This window comes from Ctenopharyngodon idella, chromosome 9, assembly GCF_019924925.1.
Source record: "Ctenopharyngodon idella isolate HZGC_01 chromosome 9, HZGC01, whole genome shotgun sequence".
Classification (NCBI taxonomy): Eukaryota; Metazoa; Chordata; class Actinopteri; order Cypriniformes; family Xenocyprididae; genus Ctenopharyngodon; species Ctenopharyngodon idella.
In genome coordinates, this window is record NC_067228.1 from 26,507,827 (window position 1) to 26,525,788 (window position 17,962).

The following is a 17,962-nucleotide window of genomic DNA, read 5'->3' on the forward strand; positions in this document are numbered from 1 at the left end:
AATCCCAGCGCCTCTCGAGCCAAAAACTAAATGATTTTTATTACTGTTTAATGTAAATACTAATTATGTTTTTTTTTTTTTTTATAATCTTAATGATGGTTGTAACATAATAAAAATACAATACATATACTTATTAATAAAACGTAATCAAATTTTAATAATCAGCAAAATGTACATTGGCTTTATTTGAACATTTGTTTACAACACAGCCAGGTAATAAAATGACTAAATAAAATAAATTAAATAAACATACAAAGAATAAAATAATAATAATAAAAAAAAAAACATAGATGGAAACTTTGAAATGTTTACATACATTATTACATTTTACAGCTTTCTTGTTTTTCAGATTATAAACTGTCTTTAGGTATTGCTAAACTTATGATTTCAAAATTAAAAATAGTGGTTTATTATCACCACATTTACATTTAATGTATAGGCCTACTAAACGTTGGCAACAGACGTAACAAATTAATAAAATAACATTCCTAACATTGTAGAGCATACTTGGATGCAGGGACCATGCCTGCGTCTCAGTGCGAATAATATCCATCCAAAATACTATGTGATACTAGTAATATTCAATACTATTTAGGGCGGATAGGGTGGATAGTAAGCACATTGGGATGCAAGGCATGTGATGAATTACATCCTGACGTAAATAAATCACTTGAATCACTTTTGTAACCGGTTCTTTGAAAATAACTGTTCAAAAGAACCGATTCACCAAAATGAATCAGACTTCCCATCTTTAACAGGCGGGGCAAATTTAACTTCAGTGCCAACGTCACAGGAAGTAAACAGTAAAGGCGGTGCTAAATAAATATCGCTGTTATTGCATTTTCAATATGATTGTAACCAGTCGTCGCTACAGTGAGTGGCGTTGTTTTGGGTTTATTTCATGTCACATGTGGACTGAATTTCGCTTATGTCATCACGCATAAGCGGCAAAGCAGAGCGTCAGCGGAAGTCTGATGATTATAGAGGGAGGACAATTCTTCTGTGTGAAGTCGTGTAACACAGATCCATAATCAGAATAAATATTGAACTTTGTTCCTGTTATCTGACTGGATACTGCATCTAATCCCCGTACAAAGCTCCACAGCTCCCACTCTCTACCTGAACAGTGTTTGTTTACCCGTGAACTTGATGAATCTGCTCAAACGTGCCACCTTCATTTTCTCTGAACAGCCACTAATTCTGACAATTGGTAAGATCGGAGTTTATCGTTGGTTGGTTTCCCAAACTATAGGTTGAGGAGGACGGAATGCATGGACGTAAATGTTCACTTCTCGGCGTGGTAACTGTAACCATTACGATTGCAGCAGTGTTTCTGTATGATAAAGGTAAATGCAGAGTCGAAAGTGACACATAATATACATACAGTGGAGTCCAAATGCTTCCGATCTATGTTTAATTGAATGCATTTTTATAAATGAAACTCCACGGGTTTGTGCAAAGCCAGGTGATTTATGTTAGTCAGCATGATTTGAGTATGTTCCGAAGGAGTTCACGTGTCACATATGTGTTTATTTGAAATCGTGCAGCATCTTACATATGTTTTATTCATTTAAGATTCTTCAGCTCATTGTCCGGTTTAAACCGAATCGCATGTCCTCACGCTGGAAGTTTTGAACAACACTTCACATTGATATTTTATTATTAGTTTCATTTTTTTGTTTCTTGACTTAAACTGTTTAGCTTAACTGATTTTTTTTTCAACACTGAACACGATAAGCTGAACATACAGAGTGAAACTGTTTTCTAAAAGTATTCTTGGACGCTGTTTTACTGTTTTCACCACTGAGCCGTGGCGTGAAGCGCACCATTGCGATGACGTGGTACACAACATTGTGGTGACGTTCTCACTGTTGTTGGCGCGGTAAACACTGGCGAAGTTCTAAGCAGCTTTGCATAAACCAGCTCAGTTAATCTCGGCGAGGCCTTTGTCGCTATGCGCTCAGAAACTGCATGAAACGTCGTCTAAACAAGGCCTAGATATCGCAGCCTGATCGATGCGAAACCGAGTTGAATTCGTGCTCGGTTGCTTCGACCATCATGTTAGTGAATGCAACGCGCGGTTTCCTGTGGTCGGACATGGAGACCAGAGCGCTGTTGAATATCTGGGGTGAGCACGACGTGCAGACGGCGCTGGACGGAAACTTTAGGAATAGCCACGTTTACCGAGACGTCGCGAACCGTTTGTGCGAACTGGGCTTCGATAGGACACCAGACCAATGCAGAATACGGGTTAAGAGCTTAAAGAGGCAGTATTTCCAAGCGAAGGAGGGATCCAGGAAAAATGGGCAGTACCACAAGATGTGCAAGTTCTACGACGAGATGGAGAGGATATTGAGCAATAGATCCTTAGTAGAGAGGCAGGATATTGATAGTGTTGCCGTTGGGGGAGATGAAACGATGGATGAAGATGCTGAGAGTACTGAACTCTTGCAGGAGACTCACATGGATGGCAGTGGTGAATGCTCTTTTATGGAGCATCCAGTCAAAACTGAGTATCCATCCTGCCCCATTCCGGTGACAGTAGGAGGCATGAGTATGTCAACTTATTCTGATCAGTCAGAAAGCAATGATCTGCCATCTTTAGCCTAATCAGTCTGGTTTCCTCTATGTGTGTGCTTGTTGATATCTGTATGTTCTTCTTCCAAAGGTTCATTTCCAACCAAACAGAGCAGCCTAGCGAAGACCAACCCGCCCGCATCCTCGTCGAGCAGGCCACGGAGAAGCAAGAAGCGGTTCGCGAACATGTCGCTGGAGAAGCTGATGGAGAAGTTCTTGGAGCAGAGCATGGAAGCGGAAGATAACTTCTACCGGCTTGAGGAGCAGCGTCTTCAGGCTGAGGATAAGCGCAGGGAGGAGGAACATTCCAGAGAGTTGCAGATGCTACAGATGTTGGGCCAGATTTTCGCTGGCATCAGCACACCCTCTCCTGTGCCGTCTGCCACTCCGCAGCCCTCTTGTATCCCACAGACTAACCCCACCGTGCCCCTCACGCGTCCCTCTTTTGGGAATCGTAAACATCCGCCTGCCTTGACCAAGTTTGCCAGCCACAGCCAACCAGCTGGCCCAGGTCTGCTCATGGAAGAGGGTGACACACAATGTTCGTCTAGAGTTGCCATTTATTTTGACTTGCTATTTGTTATGAAATAAAAAAAAAAAAAAAACAGCATTTTACCCAATGATTTACTGCTAAAATCCCATGAAAAGGATAGTTGGAAATTCTGTCTTTTTTTTTTTTTTATTATTTTAGTGGAACACAAATCTTGATGCAGGTGTTTTGGTTTGTTCAAACTGCATTCATTCGTTGTTTATATATATATATATAATATATATATATATATATATATAATATTGAAAGCGGAACAATTAGAAATGTTTCATTCATTTAAAAAAACAAAAAACAAGAATTTGGCTTGGTTTTCCTGTTTTGAACAGTGGACATGGGCATATTTTCCATACAATGAAGATGCCACATTATGACCGAAAAGGCTCCTAAAACATCATAAAAGTGGTCCATATGGCTATATTCCATGTCTTCTAAGGCAATATTATAGCTTTATGTGTAACATACCAATAATTTAGTTATTGTTCACTGACAATCCTCCCCAGCACTCAAGCTCTGAAATGTAATCTGCGTTCATGCTCGGATTTAAAAATAGTGGTTGGTTTGATGTCATTGATGCTAAAACGGCATTGGTTCTCGAGTGTATCGGAAGTGAACATGATGCTGTGGGTTTAAATGTAAAATACATAATGTAAAATAGTTATGAGCTACAGCAGAAGGAAATATTTTCAGTGAATAAAAGCCTAAATTTCAAGCTCAAATATACTCTGATATAGTGCACAAGCTGTATGGACTGGTTTTATCATTCTTAATTGATATTCTTTTTTGTGTTTCATTGAAAAAACAACATGGTTTAAAATAATATAAATGATGGGAAAAATAATGACAGAATTTTTATTTTGGGTAAACAAGTTCTTTTAATAAAGTACAAACGTGGTAAAATGACACGTCAACTAGTATAGTCTCAATGCATGGAACTGAACAAAGCTGCTCTGGTCTGTGATTGTTTAAAGCTAATGATTGATTGTTACTGTGTTCTTCTCAGTCATAGAGCGCTCCTTCTCTTTGGGCACGGCAGCAATGGACAATGTCATTCCTCTTGTAAGAAACATAATTCCTCCACTGACATCCAAAAAACACAAGGGTCAGGATGGACGCATTGGAATCATTGGAGGATGTCAAGAGTAAGTGACGTGCAGATCTTATTTCAGGGCTATACAGTTACCAAATTACTAGTTAAGCAGCTGTAATGGAGCTTCAGTAGGTTCTGCTAATTCATGGCCAACTAAACAATGACATATTTCGGTGAGTGTATATATAAAAAAAAAAAAAAAAATCAGAAGCTGGTATGTTTAGACTGTCTTATTTGTAGAGCTTGCACCTAACTCACTTTTTCACTTTCAACCACATACCATCAAGGCTTTCTGTGCCACAAATAGTATTTTATAAGGTGCTATGTGCTGTGATGTGAGTGTTATAGTACTTAGCAGGCTGTTTATTCTCTCTATATGTATATTTTCTTGGTGAAACTTACATCTTTGTATTTTCTTGTTAGGTACACAGGAGCACCTTTCTTTGCAGCTATTTCAGCTTTGAAAGTAGTAAGTATTGTGTTCAAAATCCACTCCATTTTGTCTTTCTCATCTGCATTTTGTCTTTTTGTTCTTTAGGGAGATGCACAGTGAATTGTCTTCACAATACTTAAAGGTAGGGTAGGCAATTTTGGATAGGCTAGCAATTGCAAAGCATGAGATCCCACCCTTCTCTTCAGAGCGTCCTTCAAAACACATGAACACGTACAGCAGATTCTGCAAAGCGTCACGAGACGAGAGACAGTGTTAAATTACCTCATGTCTCAAAGTACATAATATTACAATAATAATGAATGTAAACAACTTGCAAAGCTCTGACTTGTACAACCTGACTGCTGCAGATTTATTTCGCCGTTGATAGTGTTGACATAGAAACGCATAAATCTGAGTCCGAGGACGTGAACAGCTCCGGGTAGTTCGTCATGGGTTGCCATATCGTAATTACGGTTACGACATGACGTGAACGCAGCATAAGCTTGTTGTTTTGGTTCAGGGGGAACTGTAAAATGGAAGCTGCTGTTTGTTTGTGGTGCTCGGTGACTGTCTACAACTCTGCATAACCTCATGGAACGCACTGATGACGTGTGATTTTTGTGGAAATAGATATGTTGACATGCAGGTTGGACATTGTATTATTGCATTCGGACAAACATTCTTCTGTGATTGATTGCTATCAGGACGTGAAGAGAGTTTCAACCAGTATAACAAAAAGTGTTTATAAAAAAATTGCCTACCCTACCTTTAAGTGGTTTCATTTACACATCGATTTATTTATTTATCAAAGAATCCTGAACAAAAATGTTTCACAGTTTCCACAAAAAATATTAAGCAGCACAATCAACTTTAATAATAAGAAATGTTTCTTGAGCAGCATATTAGAATTATTAGGAATTATCAATAGGATCATGTGACACTGAAGACTGGAGTAATGATGCTGAAAATGTATTTTTGCCATTACAGGAATAAATGACATTTTAAAATATATTACAATAGAAAACAGTATTTTTACGTAGTAATATTTCACTGTGTTACTGTTTTTACTGTATTTTTTATCAATTAGGTGCAGCCTTAATGTGCCGAGCAGAAGAGACTTATTGTTTCAAATGAAACATTAAATCTAACCAATCACACATTTGAATGGTGGTGTGTGTATATATAGCTGACACAATAGGAGCTTGTGCTTCTGTTATACAACCAAAATGACACTGTTGTCTGATAATCTCAAAATGCTAAAATATTGGCAGATATATCAGTTCATCACTAATCATGAAGGGCCAGTTGTTCAAAAGTAATTTTGGATTTCGGCTATCGGATTGGATCAAATCTTGAAAATGGGTTTTTTAAAAGGAAAAAAGGATTCTGAAATAAGATTAGATCATTAGGATTAAATCATCAGTTTGTGTTGTTCAAGACTTATTAGTAACATTGGGATACTTTTGATCCAAAAAATCTGGATTATACTGATCCCATCAGAAGGGTGGATTTCAGGAACAAAAACATAACATAACTTTAAACTGGTCAAAAATACAACATTTTTATCATGTAATATACATACACACACACACACACACACACACACATTTTTTTTATTATTATTTTGCTCTTGATTAGTTTAACTGTTAAAGTAATAAATTAGAAGTAGACATTAGGCTACATATTTAGCCTTTCGGTAACCTACTGTAAAGTAAAAAAAGAGATTTTAGTGCCATAAAATAATCCCCAAACAGCTGTAAATATCAAACAAAAAAATATTATATTTAATTCAAAGTTTTTTTGATCACTGTTTGTAAGCTACATTGGTACAATCATAAGAGACGAACCAGTCAATGGGTCTTTGCGAGCGAACACAAAGTGTCTTGGATGAATACAAAAGCATTGAAATGTTTCCCCCATCTCATATTCTTTCTATCATCATGTCCCTTTAGGGGCTCCATAGAGCACTAGTAATGCAGATTTGGTAATCTAAAAAAGTGTGTATCTGGATCAGGGTGATCCAATCCAATTTTGCTTTGAAAAACCAGCACAAAAGTAAGATGATTACCTGATTCTGGATAGCAAAACATGGGATTTCCAAATCCAGATCATTCTGATCCAGATTAAACTTTTTGAACAATTGGCCCCAGAGGGTTAAGGCCCCGATATACTTCAAACAAAGTTTGTTTATTTATATAGCACTTTATTCAATAGATTACTTAAAAGCAAGCAGCTTTACAGTATCAAACATGAAAAACTGTTTCAGTGCCTCATTTCATCAGAAGCACAATTTGCAAAACAATCAGAAGCAAAAACACATTTTGTACTATAAAGCGGCTATCCAGTGTGTTCATGTTTTCACTTGTGGAGATCTTACCTCAACGAACTCAACAGACGAAATGAGTCAGAGAAGAGTTTCACGTAAAAGGAGGCGGAGCCTCGGCGCACACCACCTATTACGTTATCGTCACAGACCAATGGTAGTATGAAGGTGTTTTGCAGCTGAAGCGAACTTTTCCTGAAAGTTCGCTTTGGCAAGCCGTTTCGAACTTCCAAAAAGAACACAAAACGAGCTTAGTTTTGGCCTGATTTTGTTCGAAATGATGTCACATCAGTTCATTCTTCGATTTCGTTTGAAGTATATCGGGGCCTTTAGTTCACCCAAAAATGAAAATTATCCCAGGATTTACTCAAGCCGCCCAAGGTGTATATGACTTTCTTCTTTCAGACGAACACAATCGAAGTTATATTTTAAAATATCCTTGCTTTTCCAAGCTTTATAATGGTAGTAAATGACACTCCTGATTTTGAAGTCCAAAAAATTGCATCCATCCATCATAAAAGTAATCCATACGGCTCCAGGAGGCTAATAAAGGTCTTCTGAAGTGAAGCGATGCGTTTTTGTAAGTAAAATATCCATATTTAAATTTTTCTAAACTAAAATAACTAGCTTCCATTAGATGGCCTACACAAGTCGACTTGTAAGCTTGGACGTGTCTCGCTGTTCAAACAAATAGGGCTGGGCAACTCAAGCTCCTCTTCTCTTATGTCGAAATCCTCTGACATTTCTCTTTAAAATTTCTCGTTTTAAACTTCTGATTTGTGATCGGTGTTTTGTTTGCTCTATCCTCTGCGCTTCTGCGTTTGTCATTGTGTCATGCGTTACTCTTTTGGCTAAAGAGTCTACTTGCATAGGCTGTCTGCTGGAAACTAGTTATTTTAGTTTATAATGATTTAAATATGGATATGTTTCTTACACAAACTCATCACTTCGCTTCAGAAGGCCTTTATTAACCCCCTGGATTTGTATGGATTATTTTTATGATGGATGAATGCACTTTTTTGGACTTCAAAATCAGGAGCACTGTTCACTACCATTTTTAAGCTTTGGAGAGCCAGGATATTTTATAATATAACTCAGATTGTGTTCGTCTGAAAGAAGATAGTCATACACACATAGGCTGGTTTGAAGGTGAGTAAATCATGGGATAACTTTCATTTTTGGGTGAACTATCCCTTTAACCTTCTGCTCTTCCTGCCTGTTTTCCAGGGAGCCGATCTGTCTCATGTGTTCTGCACCAAAGATGCTGCTCCAGTCATCAAGTCCTACAGTCCTGAACTCATCGTCCATCCAGTGCTGTGAGCAGGAACTTTGATTACCAGTGGCTTTTATTCAATATCTCTGGTGGCCATTAGACAAGAGTTTCTGACAGATCGTTTTTATGGACCTCCAGGGATATTTGATTTTAGTCTATTATGCCAGCTAACACATTTTTTTATTATTATTTTTTGTCATGTTGAGAGAAATTTGAGCATGATGGTTCTTATGTGGTGCTGTTTCTCTCCTGGCTGTGTGTTCTTCCAGAGATGGTCCCAATGCTGTGGAGGAGATTGAGAAATGGCTGCCCAGGCTTCACAGTCTGGTTGTGGGACCAGGTCTGGGGAGGGAGGATATGCTTCTGAAGAATGCAAAGGCAAGAGAAATGATGATTTAAACATATCTCTTCTGTGGTAATGTCATCAATACTAATATGCAACACGAAAGAATTTCATTTTAAAAAGGTGAATTTCTTTCTGAATCTACTATATTGTATCGACCACAAATTTAGACATGGTTAAATCATAAATGCCTCTTGATCTAAAAGCTTATGCTTAAGTACTTGAATTGTTTGTAGAAAAGCTTTGACAGTGCACCTTGACCGAGACAAAGTGATTTTGAAGATAAAATGTTATGTTTAATTTTGATTTAAGTTTATTTGCTCACTGCACATTTGTCAGTTTTATTGTACACTTTTGTTGAATTTTTCCAAAATGTGGAAAATGAGAGAATGAGTAGGTGTGGTCCGTGTATCATCCGATCATTCAAGTATTCCATTCAAACTGGCAAACCTGTGTTTTTGTTTTGTTTAACAGAGCCGAAATCTCGTTTGCCATTTATCTCTCTTTTTGTTTGTTTGTTTGTGGTTTATAAATCAGTTCATTGCTTCAATATTTCATTAGCACACATGGGCGGCACCGAAACACCTCTTTCATCTGATTAGTCAAATCGCCCCTATCGTGACCGCAAGCCTACAGTATAGGCTACTAGTCTATGTTGATACGGAGGGTTTTTTATAATTTTTATATAACATTTGAAGCAGATCCTACTTGTTTTTCCATGTTCCATTGATAAAGGCAACAGTTTCCTCATTGGTTAACAGTGAAATGTTTGGGTATTATTGTAGCTACTACCATTGCAGTGATCTCCATTCTAAAATGAGCAGGGATGGACTGGAGCCCAGCAAATTTATTTAGGTCCAAATTTTTTAAAAGGAAGGATTTTTTTTTTTCTTTTTTTTTTTTTTTTCTTTTTTTCACTTTTAAAACTGTACAAGATAGACACTGCTGCGCAAGCCTTATTTATATTTTCGTGTTAACAAAATTAAAATTTAGGTTTAATGATAATAGTAAAGATGCCCACTTAATATAATGTAAGCTACTGTAAAATTTAGGTGAATATTTGTTGGACTCACTCTTGAAGCTAAAGCTTTACCACTAAACAAACAAACAAACAAAAAAAACATTTATGAACTTTAAATATTTCTATTGAATCACTGACAGTAGCCTACTTTTTAATACAATTGACAATAGATAATAATGTAATTGTGAAATAGTAAAATGACTATTTGAAACATTTAAATGTACAATAGACCATTTAGTAGTCTGATCAGTGATTTAGTGAAAAACAAAATCAGTGCTGTAGGGTATTTGAAGTTCAACAAGAAGTTAAACTCTTAAAAAAAACATGTCTTTATAAGTACTTTGTGTACTTTGAGCGCTTCGGCTCTTTGTATTAAACTATGCATAAATACATGCTGTTTTGTTCATAATTGTTTATGCAATTTGCTAAGTATTTTATTTATAAACGTTAGTTTAAATGTTATGCACTTTTTTTGTACTGTCATGTCATGTTTTGAAAAAACTATTTGATTAGATGCATTGATTTTTATTTTTTTATTTTTTTTTTGCTCATTGCGCCCTCTTGTGGCCTCAGGAGACAAGCCAAATCTTTTTCCCCCTTTCTGAAAATATGCCTTTTAGATTCGAATATAATTTGAAATTAATATTAATAATATTTATTTAGGTTGCACTTTATTTTACTTTACGTGTACATGTACTTACCTAAGAAAATACTGGGTAATATAAGGTAACTACAGGTGTTAAGGTTAGGTTTAGGGGTAGGTTCAGAGTTAGTACCTAGTTATTAACCAGTTATTGTAATTACTGAATTAATTAGATCGTATGTATGTACATGGTGAACAGCACTGCAAAATAAAGTGCTATCAATATTTAAGTATAAAATTCTAATTTAGATTTTCAGCCATTTTGACAGTCCTATGACATACATATCATCTTCACTATTATTTATTCATCTCTCTCTCTCTCTCTCTCTCTCTCTCTCTCACTCTCTGACTCTTTATGAATTAATGCCGTACAGATTTGACCAATCAGATGAAAAGGGCATTCCAGTGCAGCCCACATGCGCAAATTAAATATTGAAGCCATGAACCGATTTATAAACCACAAACAAAAAAGATATCGAGCCGAAATCTTGTTTTCCGTTTGTTAAACAAAACAAAAAAAATACTTTTGTTTTTCACATGTTCCTCCACGGAACACCAGCTTTTATTTTTTGGTTCGTACAGATTTATTGCAGTAATTGAATGATTGGATGATACACGGACCAGGTGTTTTGACCGCTAGTGTAAATTAAGATTTTGAAAAGTGTATTTCAAAAGAGCTTGCTAATATTATGTATTTTCACATTTATTTTTAAGTTGATTTAATTTAATGTATGTTTGGCTCATGTTTCTTTTTAGGAGATTATTGAGAAGTCAAAACTCAGAGGAATACCAATCATCATTGATGCTGTGAGTACTGTTTTCACTGACACTGATCGATAAGCTTTCATACTTGGCATGTTGGCAAAAGCTAATAGATTGGGAGAACTGGGTCAGAGCTAATACTTTAGCTCTGACAATTTTTTTTTTTTTAAACATTACAGTATTATTGCATATTGCATGATCTAAATCCGACACTGCTAGTCCAGAGGAAAAAGGGCATTACTGATTTAGCAGACATAATTATTTGCTGAATGTACTGAATAAAATAGTCACTTGTGTGAAGAGGTTTTTTTTTGTTTTTTTTTTAAAACAGGATGGTCTTTGGTTAGTGGCAAAAGAACCATCAGTGATTCAAGGATATCAGAGAGGAATCCTCACACCCAACTTTATGGAGTTTACTCGTCTGTATGAGGCCATGGTGAGAGCTAATACACTCTATGTAGCTGCACAAGTTCTATTTCTATGTCATATCTAAGGCTTTGTTTGCATCTGGTTTCTCAGATGGTTGCATTGCATTCAGGGGGCCCCAACAAGTCTTAAAATTATTTAAATGTAGTTGCATTAACATAATCCTAATTAAAATACTAAAAGACACACCAAAAAATAACGATATACAACATTAAACTGACATTTTTTTAGTTATTTTAATTACATCAGCATAGATAGGAGGGCCTTTAAATATTGTTTTGGACGAAGGGTGAATGCAAATAGGTAAAGAATCTGTCCTAGAACACAGAAATAGAAAATCATAAAGGCCCCGATATACTTCAAGCAAACTGGCATGATGTCATTTTGAACAAAATCAGGCCAAAATGAAGTATCTTTGAGTTTGTTTCTGGAGTTCAAAACAGTTTGCCAAAGCGACCCTTCCGGAAAAGTTCGCTCTTGCTGTTAAACACCTTCAAACTACCATTGGTCCGTGGCCATTACTTAAATCATAGTTCACCCAAAAATGAAAATTTGATGTTTATCTGCTCACCCCCAGGGCATCCAAGATGTAGGTGACTTTGTTTCTTCAGTAGAACACAAATTATGATTTTTTTAACTCTAACTGTTGCGGTCTGTCAGTCGTATAATGCATGTCAATGGGAACTCCATCTATAAGAGTCAAAAAAACATGCACAGACAAATCCATATTAAACCCTGCGGCTCGTGACGACACATTGATGTCCTAAGACACGAAACGATCGGTTTGTGTGAGAAACCGAACAGTATTTATATCATTTTTCACCTCTAAAACATCACTATGTCCAACTGCCTTGCGCATCCGGTTGGTGAGGTCTGAAAACGTGTTCTGATGACGGAAGTGATGTCTCGCGCTTATACTTCAATGAGTGCGAGACGTCACTTCCATTGTCAGAGCGCGTTCAGACCTCACCAACCGGATGCGCAAGGCAGTTGGACATAGTGGTGTTTTAGAGGTGAAAAATGATATAAATACTGTTCGTTTTTCTCGCAAAAACAGATCATTTCGTGTCTTAGGAAATCAATGTGTCGTCTGCTGTTTACTCTCTGCTAAAATTTTCGTTGTAGCACATATTGACATATTCATCTAAACACAGTGTGGGCGGTTGTTCATGAACAGTATACTACTGGTCATGTATTTCAAACTTCTTTTTTTACCTGTAAAGCGAAGAACAAAAAAGAACTTCGCCAAGAGTATATTGGTGCCTTTACAGACACCTAATACATACATTTGCATTGTACATGCTAAATTTAACTTTTGATTTCAGCATCATGAACCTCTGGACAGCACCGACCACAAGAGAAGTGCTCAGCAACTGAGCATCGCCTTGGGCAATCTTACCATGGTTTTAAAGGGGGAAGAGGACATTATTACTGATGGAAAAAACAGTTAGTGTTTTTCTTGAAATATTTAGACTTCTTAAGGTTCCAGTGCACCCTTTTCTTTCTCTAACGTGTTGTGTTTCTACCTGCTTTCAGTGCTGACCTGTAATCAAGAGGGCAGTGGACGGCGCTGCGGAGGACAGGGAGATCTGCTGTCTGGTTCCTTAGGAGTCTTCGCCCATTGGGCGTTCAACTCACCTCCAGAAGCCACTAAAGGGTAGAGTGCTCCATCTTCAGTTGCTATTTCATGTGTCATTGAATATCACTTTGAGTTTAAAGAGGACCAATTATGCTTTGTTACATTTTCAACTTTTTTTTTTTTAGTGTGTAATGTTGTTTGAGAGTGAAAAAGGTCTGCAAAGTTACAAAACACAAAGTCACTCCAAAGGGAGTTACTCTATATCAGTGTTTCTGAACTCCCTAAAACGCCTCGATACTAGTCTTTAGTTTTGTACCGGAAATGTAAACGTCACAATATTTCTCATTTAAATAATTCCCACCCAAGGCATAAGCAAAAAAAAGTGACGAGGCCAGGTTGAGTTGCGTTAGTAGTGTGTTGGTTATGGTAAGGGACGTGCCATTCCAGCTAACCAATCAGAGCACAGTGTGCTTTTCGGAAGGAGGGGCTTCATAGAGACAGGAACTAAACAGAGCGTTACTGATAGACTAGGAGGAGAGGTTCTGCAATAATGTAAAATGTTTTTTTTTTTTTTTTTTAAACATCCAAGCATGAAAACCTTTCCTAGTAGACCAAGCATATGGCCTCTTTAATACTAAATGTTCCTCTCTTTTTTCCAGCATGAATCCCTCGCTGGTAGCTGCATTTGGTGCTACGTCTCTGACAAGGCAATGTAATCGCCAAGCCTTCCACAAACACAGCAGATCAACCACCACCTCTGACATGATCCAGGAGATAAGCAGCGCTTTCAAGAAGTTGTTTGAAAGCTAAACTATGTGTGTGTATCCATTCTCTTTTCATGGTCATTATAAAGACTAAAGGTCTGCATCTCAACGCTACTCGTTAAAAATAAACATGAAGTACATTGTTGAGCATCTATGTTCTTTTTTCTTTTCCTTTTTATTTTAAAGTGCCTCTTGTAGTTCTGCAATACAGTATCAACTACTTGTCCACTTTCATATCTGTGTGGTGGCCCTCTATAAATGTCCAAACACTGTTTGTTTGTTTTTGTTTTTTTACACGTATGTCTATAGATGTGTGTTATGTTTGCGAGTGTTTAGATTTGTATATGATAACCCACCAAGAGAGTTTTAACACCGTCCCTCTATGAATGAATTGCTGTCTAACTACCAGCTGCAATTTATTTGTTGGTCTGCTTGAAAATGTTAACTTTCAAGTATTTGGAAAGAAGAAGAAAAAAAAAAAACCCTTTATATTGGATGTTCTCCTTACAAGTTGTTTAACACCTTATTTTCTGTCAATAACTCACAATCCCTATTTAGTATATGGGTCAAATTACAAATAATTGAAAGTGGCTGTCACTTTTAGATATAGTTTGTTATTCTACATATTAAACTAACATGAAAGTTTTACTTATAACTGTTTCTCTTTTGTATTATTCCCTCTGTGTGAATAATGAATGTCTGGGCATGATTATGCTTGGTAAGATGAGGATAATTTAAAAAAAAAACAAATGGAGAAAAACTGTACGAAAAGTGTTCAGTTTTAATAACATTAGTGGTAATACTAATCCTATATCTATATGTTTTAATGTCTTGAACCATAGAGTAGGAGGATTTTATTTTGTAAATTCGTACCCGTCTCGTTTGAAATACATTTTTTTTTTTTTTTATGCATGCAAATACCTTTTTGTAATTAAAATTTGAGTCAAAACAATTTGTAAATCTGTCACAATACCTGAAAACGTGGTGCAGTGTCTAACTGCATCCAACAAAAATTAATTAAAATCTATTCATTCTTAATCTTACAAAACGTTTATCAGGGTAAACTGTATTTTCTTACAGGAGATAATTCATGGTATCCGTAATAAGATGGTGATAACTAAACATGTATTTTTAAAATACATATTTTCATGTGACGTTCCTGCCACATCAAAGATCATTAACTGTCATCGCGAGCGTGCTCTTCGCCACATAGACATAAATACATGTATTTTATATGTGCTTCGCCATCACGTTCAGATTGCAAAGCGCATGCGTGACTCCATCTGGATCCTCGAGGTCTCCGTTTCTGGTTTTGTACTACGTTTATTTTGTACTGGGCATGCGCAGTGTCTGTTCGGAGTCTCAAAGAATCCGTTTCTGGTTTTGAGGGTGGTTTATATTGTAGTGGGCATGCGCAGTGTCAGTTCGAGTCTCAAGAGATCCGTTTCTGGTTTTGAGGGACGTTTAGTGAGCATGCGCAGCCTCAGTACGGAGTCTCAAGTGATCCGTTTCGGGCTTTGGTGTACGGTCATATTGTGGTGAGCATTCGTAGTTCCAGTCCTGAGTCTTAAATAATCCGTTTTAGGTTTTGAGAGATTCCCATTTGAAGTTTCGTTCCTTCAGCGAGCGCGCAAGTGTGATGTGTGTATGTGAGCACGCTGTGCGTCTCGTCTCGCCTCCCCTTTGTGAGCTCTTTGTTTGGGCGGTGCACTTAATAAGAGCAGACATCGTGTGAAGTCCACCATTTTTGAGACGATTTCTGTTTCCACGCATTTATAAAAGCGAGTGTGCACTAATGTCGGTGGCACTGGAATCTGGGTTTTCTAGCGAGGAGGTGCTGAATATTCGCTTCCCTCTTCATAGAGCGTGCAGAGATGGAGATGTGGGCGCGCTGTGCGCGCTCCTTCAGTGCAGCACAGATCAGCTCTCCGTGGAAGACTCTTTCTACGGGTGGACTCCTCTACACTGGGCTGCACATTTCGGCAAGGTACATCATCGAATTAATTTCTAAGCAACATTCATTTCCTTAAAGATGTTAAGTTATTCGCGAATGCTACACAAACCGCATTAGAAGAAGATAATTAATCCATGCCAATGTCATCGTGTTTGATCTGACGTGAGCTCACGATCTAATGAAATAACGCATTCATTCAGTGCGTGAACTGCAGACAGGCAGTCTGGCTTGATGTTTAATTTGTTTTTCCGTTTTCCGACTCTGTCATGATATTAACAGGCTTGTCTAGTGATTATAAACCCGTGGTGAATATAAAAGAGCAAGAACTAAACGAAGACGAACCATTTTTAACGATGCCGTTTCCCTTAATCGAGCCTTTTCGTACTTTGAAGACGTAGAAAAGAAATGCAGTTACTGATGTCAAATGGTGACATAATTTCTAATTTCAACAGAACAATTATACCGCATAAGAAATTGAATGCAGCTAATGTGTTCATACACGTGACATTAATATTATCGCATTACATTCAAAGATGTCAAATAAAATATGAAACTAACAAGCATATTGTATTTATATTAATGTATTTTATAGTCTATAACTTATGACATGCATAAATAATAAGTATTTACGTTGTCATATGAATAACCCGCCTCAGAAGAATAATAGATACAACAATACAGTAATAGTTATCGGTCATAATACGGTTCAACTGCTTTAACTTATGAACAAGTGTTTTTGATTCACTAAAAAGAACCGGGTCATAAGAACTGCACATGTGGTCAAACATTTCAGTATTTTGTCAGTATTTATACACGTGTATTTTTAGATTGATACCTGGGGTGTAGTTTTTCCCTCAGGTAATGATGCTGAACTTCAGGTTCCCCTCACTTTCTCAAGAGCTACATTATTTATGTAACTGATGCCTGATGTGTGGCATTCTCAGATGTCTCGAAGTTACCCAACCAGATGAACTATTAGAGTCAGCAGGCTGATATAAACACCAACCCATCCGTTTATTTTTAGAAATGTGTTACTGAAAGGGAAAGTATTTTCTGCATTGCATTGACTTTTAAAGCTCCACAGGATGCATGCATGGACTTGCATCACAACCTTTCAAGGGGAATTCATCAGTGTCAGTGTATGAGCTTCATCAACAGGGTTTTAGATCAAACTAGATTCCAGTTGAATTGAAGTGATGCCAAATCTGATAAGACTTATAAAATAGTCATGAGGAAGCTATAAACCTCTCTGTTCTGGTGCCACTCCCACTTTCTGTGTGTTGTTTGCTTAGTGTAATGTCTTCTAAAGCATGGGAGTGTCTGGAGAAGAGTTGTTTTTAATGCACTTTTGATTAGATGAATAACAGGAAGAGTTAGGGTGAAATTTGAGATCTTGCAGGAACAAGGATCAGGGAATGTTGAAACACAACAGTAACCGTCTATTAAATGTACTAAATGGTTCTTTTGTCAAATGCAATTGTTTTCTTAGCCAGGTGCGTTAAAGCGAGATCAATTATTAAGCCTAATTTGGATGATTAACAGAAGTGTTGTATAACCCTATCAGTGGAGAAGAAATAATGGACCCATTTCACAGACTGTGATGTGTTTTTTTTTCTACAGTTATTAAAGCTGCAGTCCGTAACTTTTTTTGGTTAAAAATTATCCAAAATCAATTTTTGAGCAAGTACATAACCAGCCAGTGTTCAAAACTATCTCCTTACCTTAGCCGGATTCACAACAGTAAGCTTGTAATGTTTTATAATAAAATTGGTACTGGTGGGTTTCTGATGGAAATTCGAACATGCTGCCGTTCGTCTTCGCGTCATTACGTCACATCTGTTTACATAAAGAACAAGTCCCAGCTAGTAGACTATGCATATAGGATGCTGCTTGTAGCGGATCATTTATAGCGTTCTCACAGCAGCTGGAATAATTAAACTTATCATTTTGATGGTGGATTGTAATTCAGAAAGGTCCATATGACAATCATTAGTGACAACTGGAGATTCACCTGTAGTCAAAAGCAAAAGACTTCGGACTGCGGAGTGGCTACAGACATTTAAATCTACAGGTAACGCTAATACACACTAAATACACAGTCACGCAATGCTGATGTCGTTAACATTAACAATTTGAGAACAAAGTATAACAATAATAATAAATTGCACGGTTTGACGTGATCTGAGCTAGGCAATCGTTAGATTTAATCAACACTGGCAGCGCGATT

General features: G+C 37.0%; 2 protein-coding genes across 8 annotated transcripts in view; both read left to right on the top strand.

Moving 5' to 3' along the window:
* The first annotated feature begins 838 nt into the window (after positions 1-838).
* naxd (NAD(P)HX dehydratase) lies at positions 839-14,436 on the top strand. Of its 6 annotated transcripts, none has more exons than XM_051906976.1 (11): positions 839-1,210; positions 2,669-3,118; positions 4,128-4,266; positions 4,638-4,683; positions 8,198-8,286; positions 8,513-8,621; positions 11,007-11,057; positions 11,344-11,448; positions 12,764-12,884; positions 12,975-13,095; positions 13,677-14,436. In XM_051906976.1, the coding sequence occupies exons 1-11, from the start codon at positions 1,150-1,152 to the stop codon at positions 13,825-13,827; spliced, it is 1,443 nt and encodes a 480-aa protein (XP_051762936.1). In that variant the 5' UTR covers positions 839-1,149; the 3' UTR covers positions 13,828-14,436. The 6 variants fall into 6 exon arrangements, with proteins under 6 accessions (XP_051762936.1, XP_051762937.1, XP_051762939.1 ...); XM_051906975.1 differs by having other exon boundaries at positions 1,178-1,346; XM_051906973.1 differs by lacking the exon at positions 839-1,210 and adding an exon at positions 1,362-2,554.
* A 938-nt stretch (positions 14,437-15,374) lies between these two features.
* ankrd10b (ankyrin repeat domain 10b) overlaps positions 15,375-17,962 on the top strand; it is a 30,235-nt gene continuing 27,647 nt past the window's right edge. The window contains exon 1 of one of the 2 annotated variants that reach the window (XM_051906980.1): positions 15,375-15,768. In XM_051906980.1, coding sequence (XP_051762940.1) covers positions 15,577-15,768 — 192 coding nt within the window. In that variant the 5' untranslated portion in view covers positions 15,375-15,576. The remainder of the gene's footprint in view (positions 15,769-17,962) is intronic. The other variant, XM_051906981.1, reaches the window with a different exon arrangement.

Coding starts and splice junctions, on each gene's coding strand:
- naxd (XM_051906973.1), top strand. CDS start 2,059: ATGTTAGTGAATGCAACGCGCGGTTTCCTGTGGTCGGACATGGAGACC. Junction 8,622..11,006: donor TGCTTCTGAAGAATGCAAAG/GCAAGAGAAATG, acceptor GTTTCTTTTTAG/GAGATTATTGAGAAGTCAAA. Junction 11,058..11,343: donor TACCAATCATCATTGATGCT/GTGAGTACTGTT, acceptor TTTTTAAAACAG/GATGGTCTTTGGTTAGTGGC.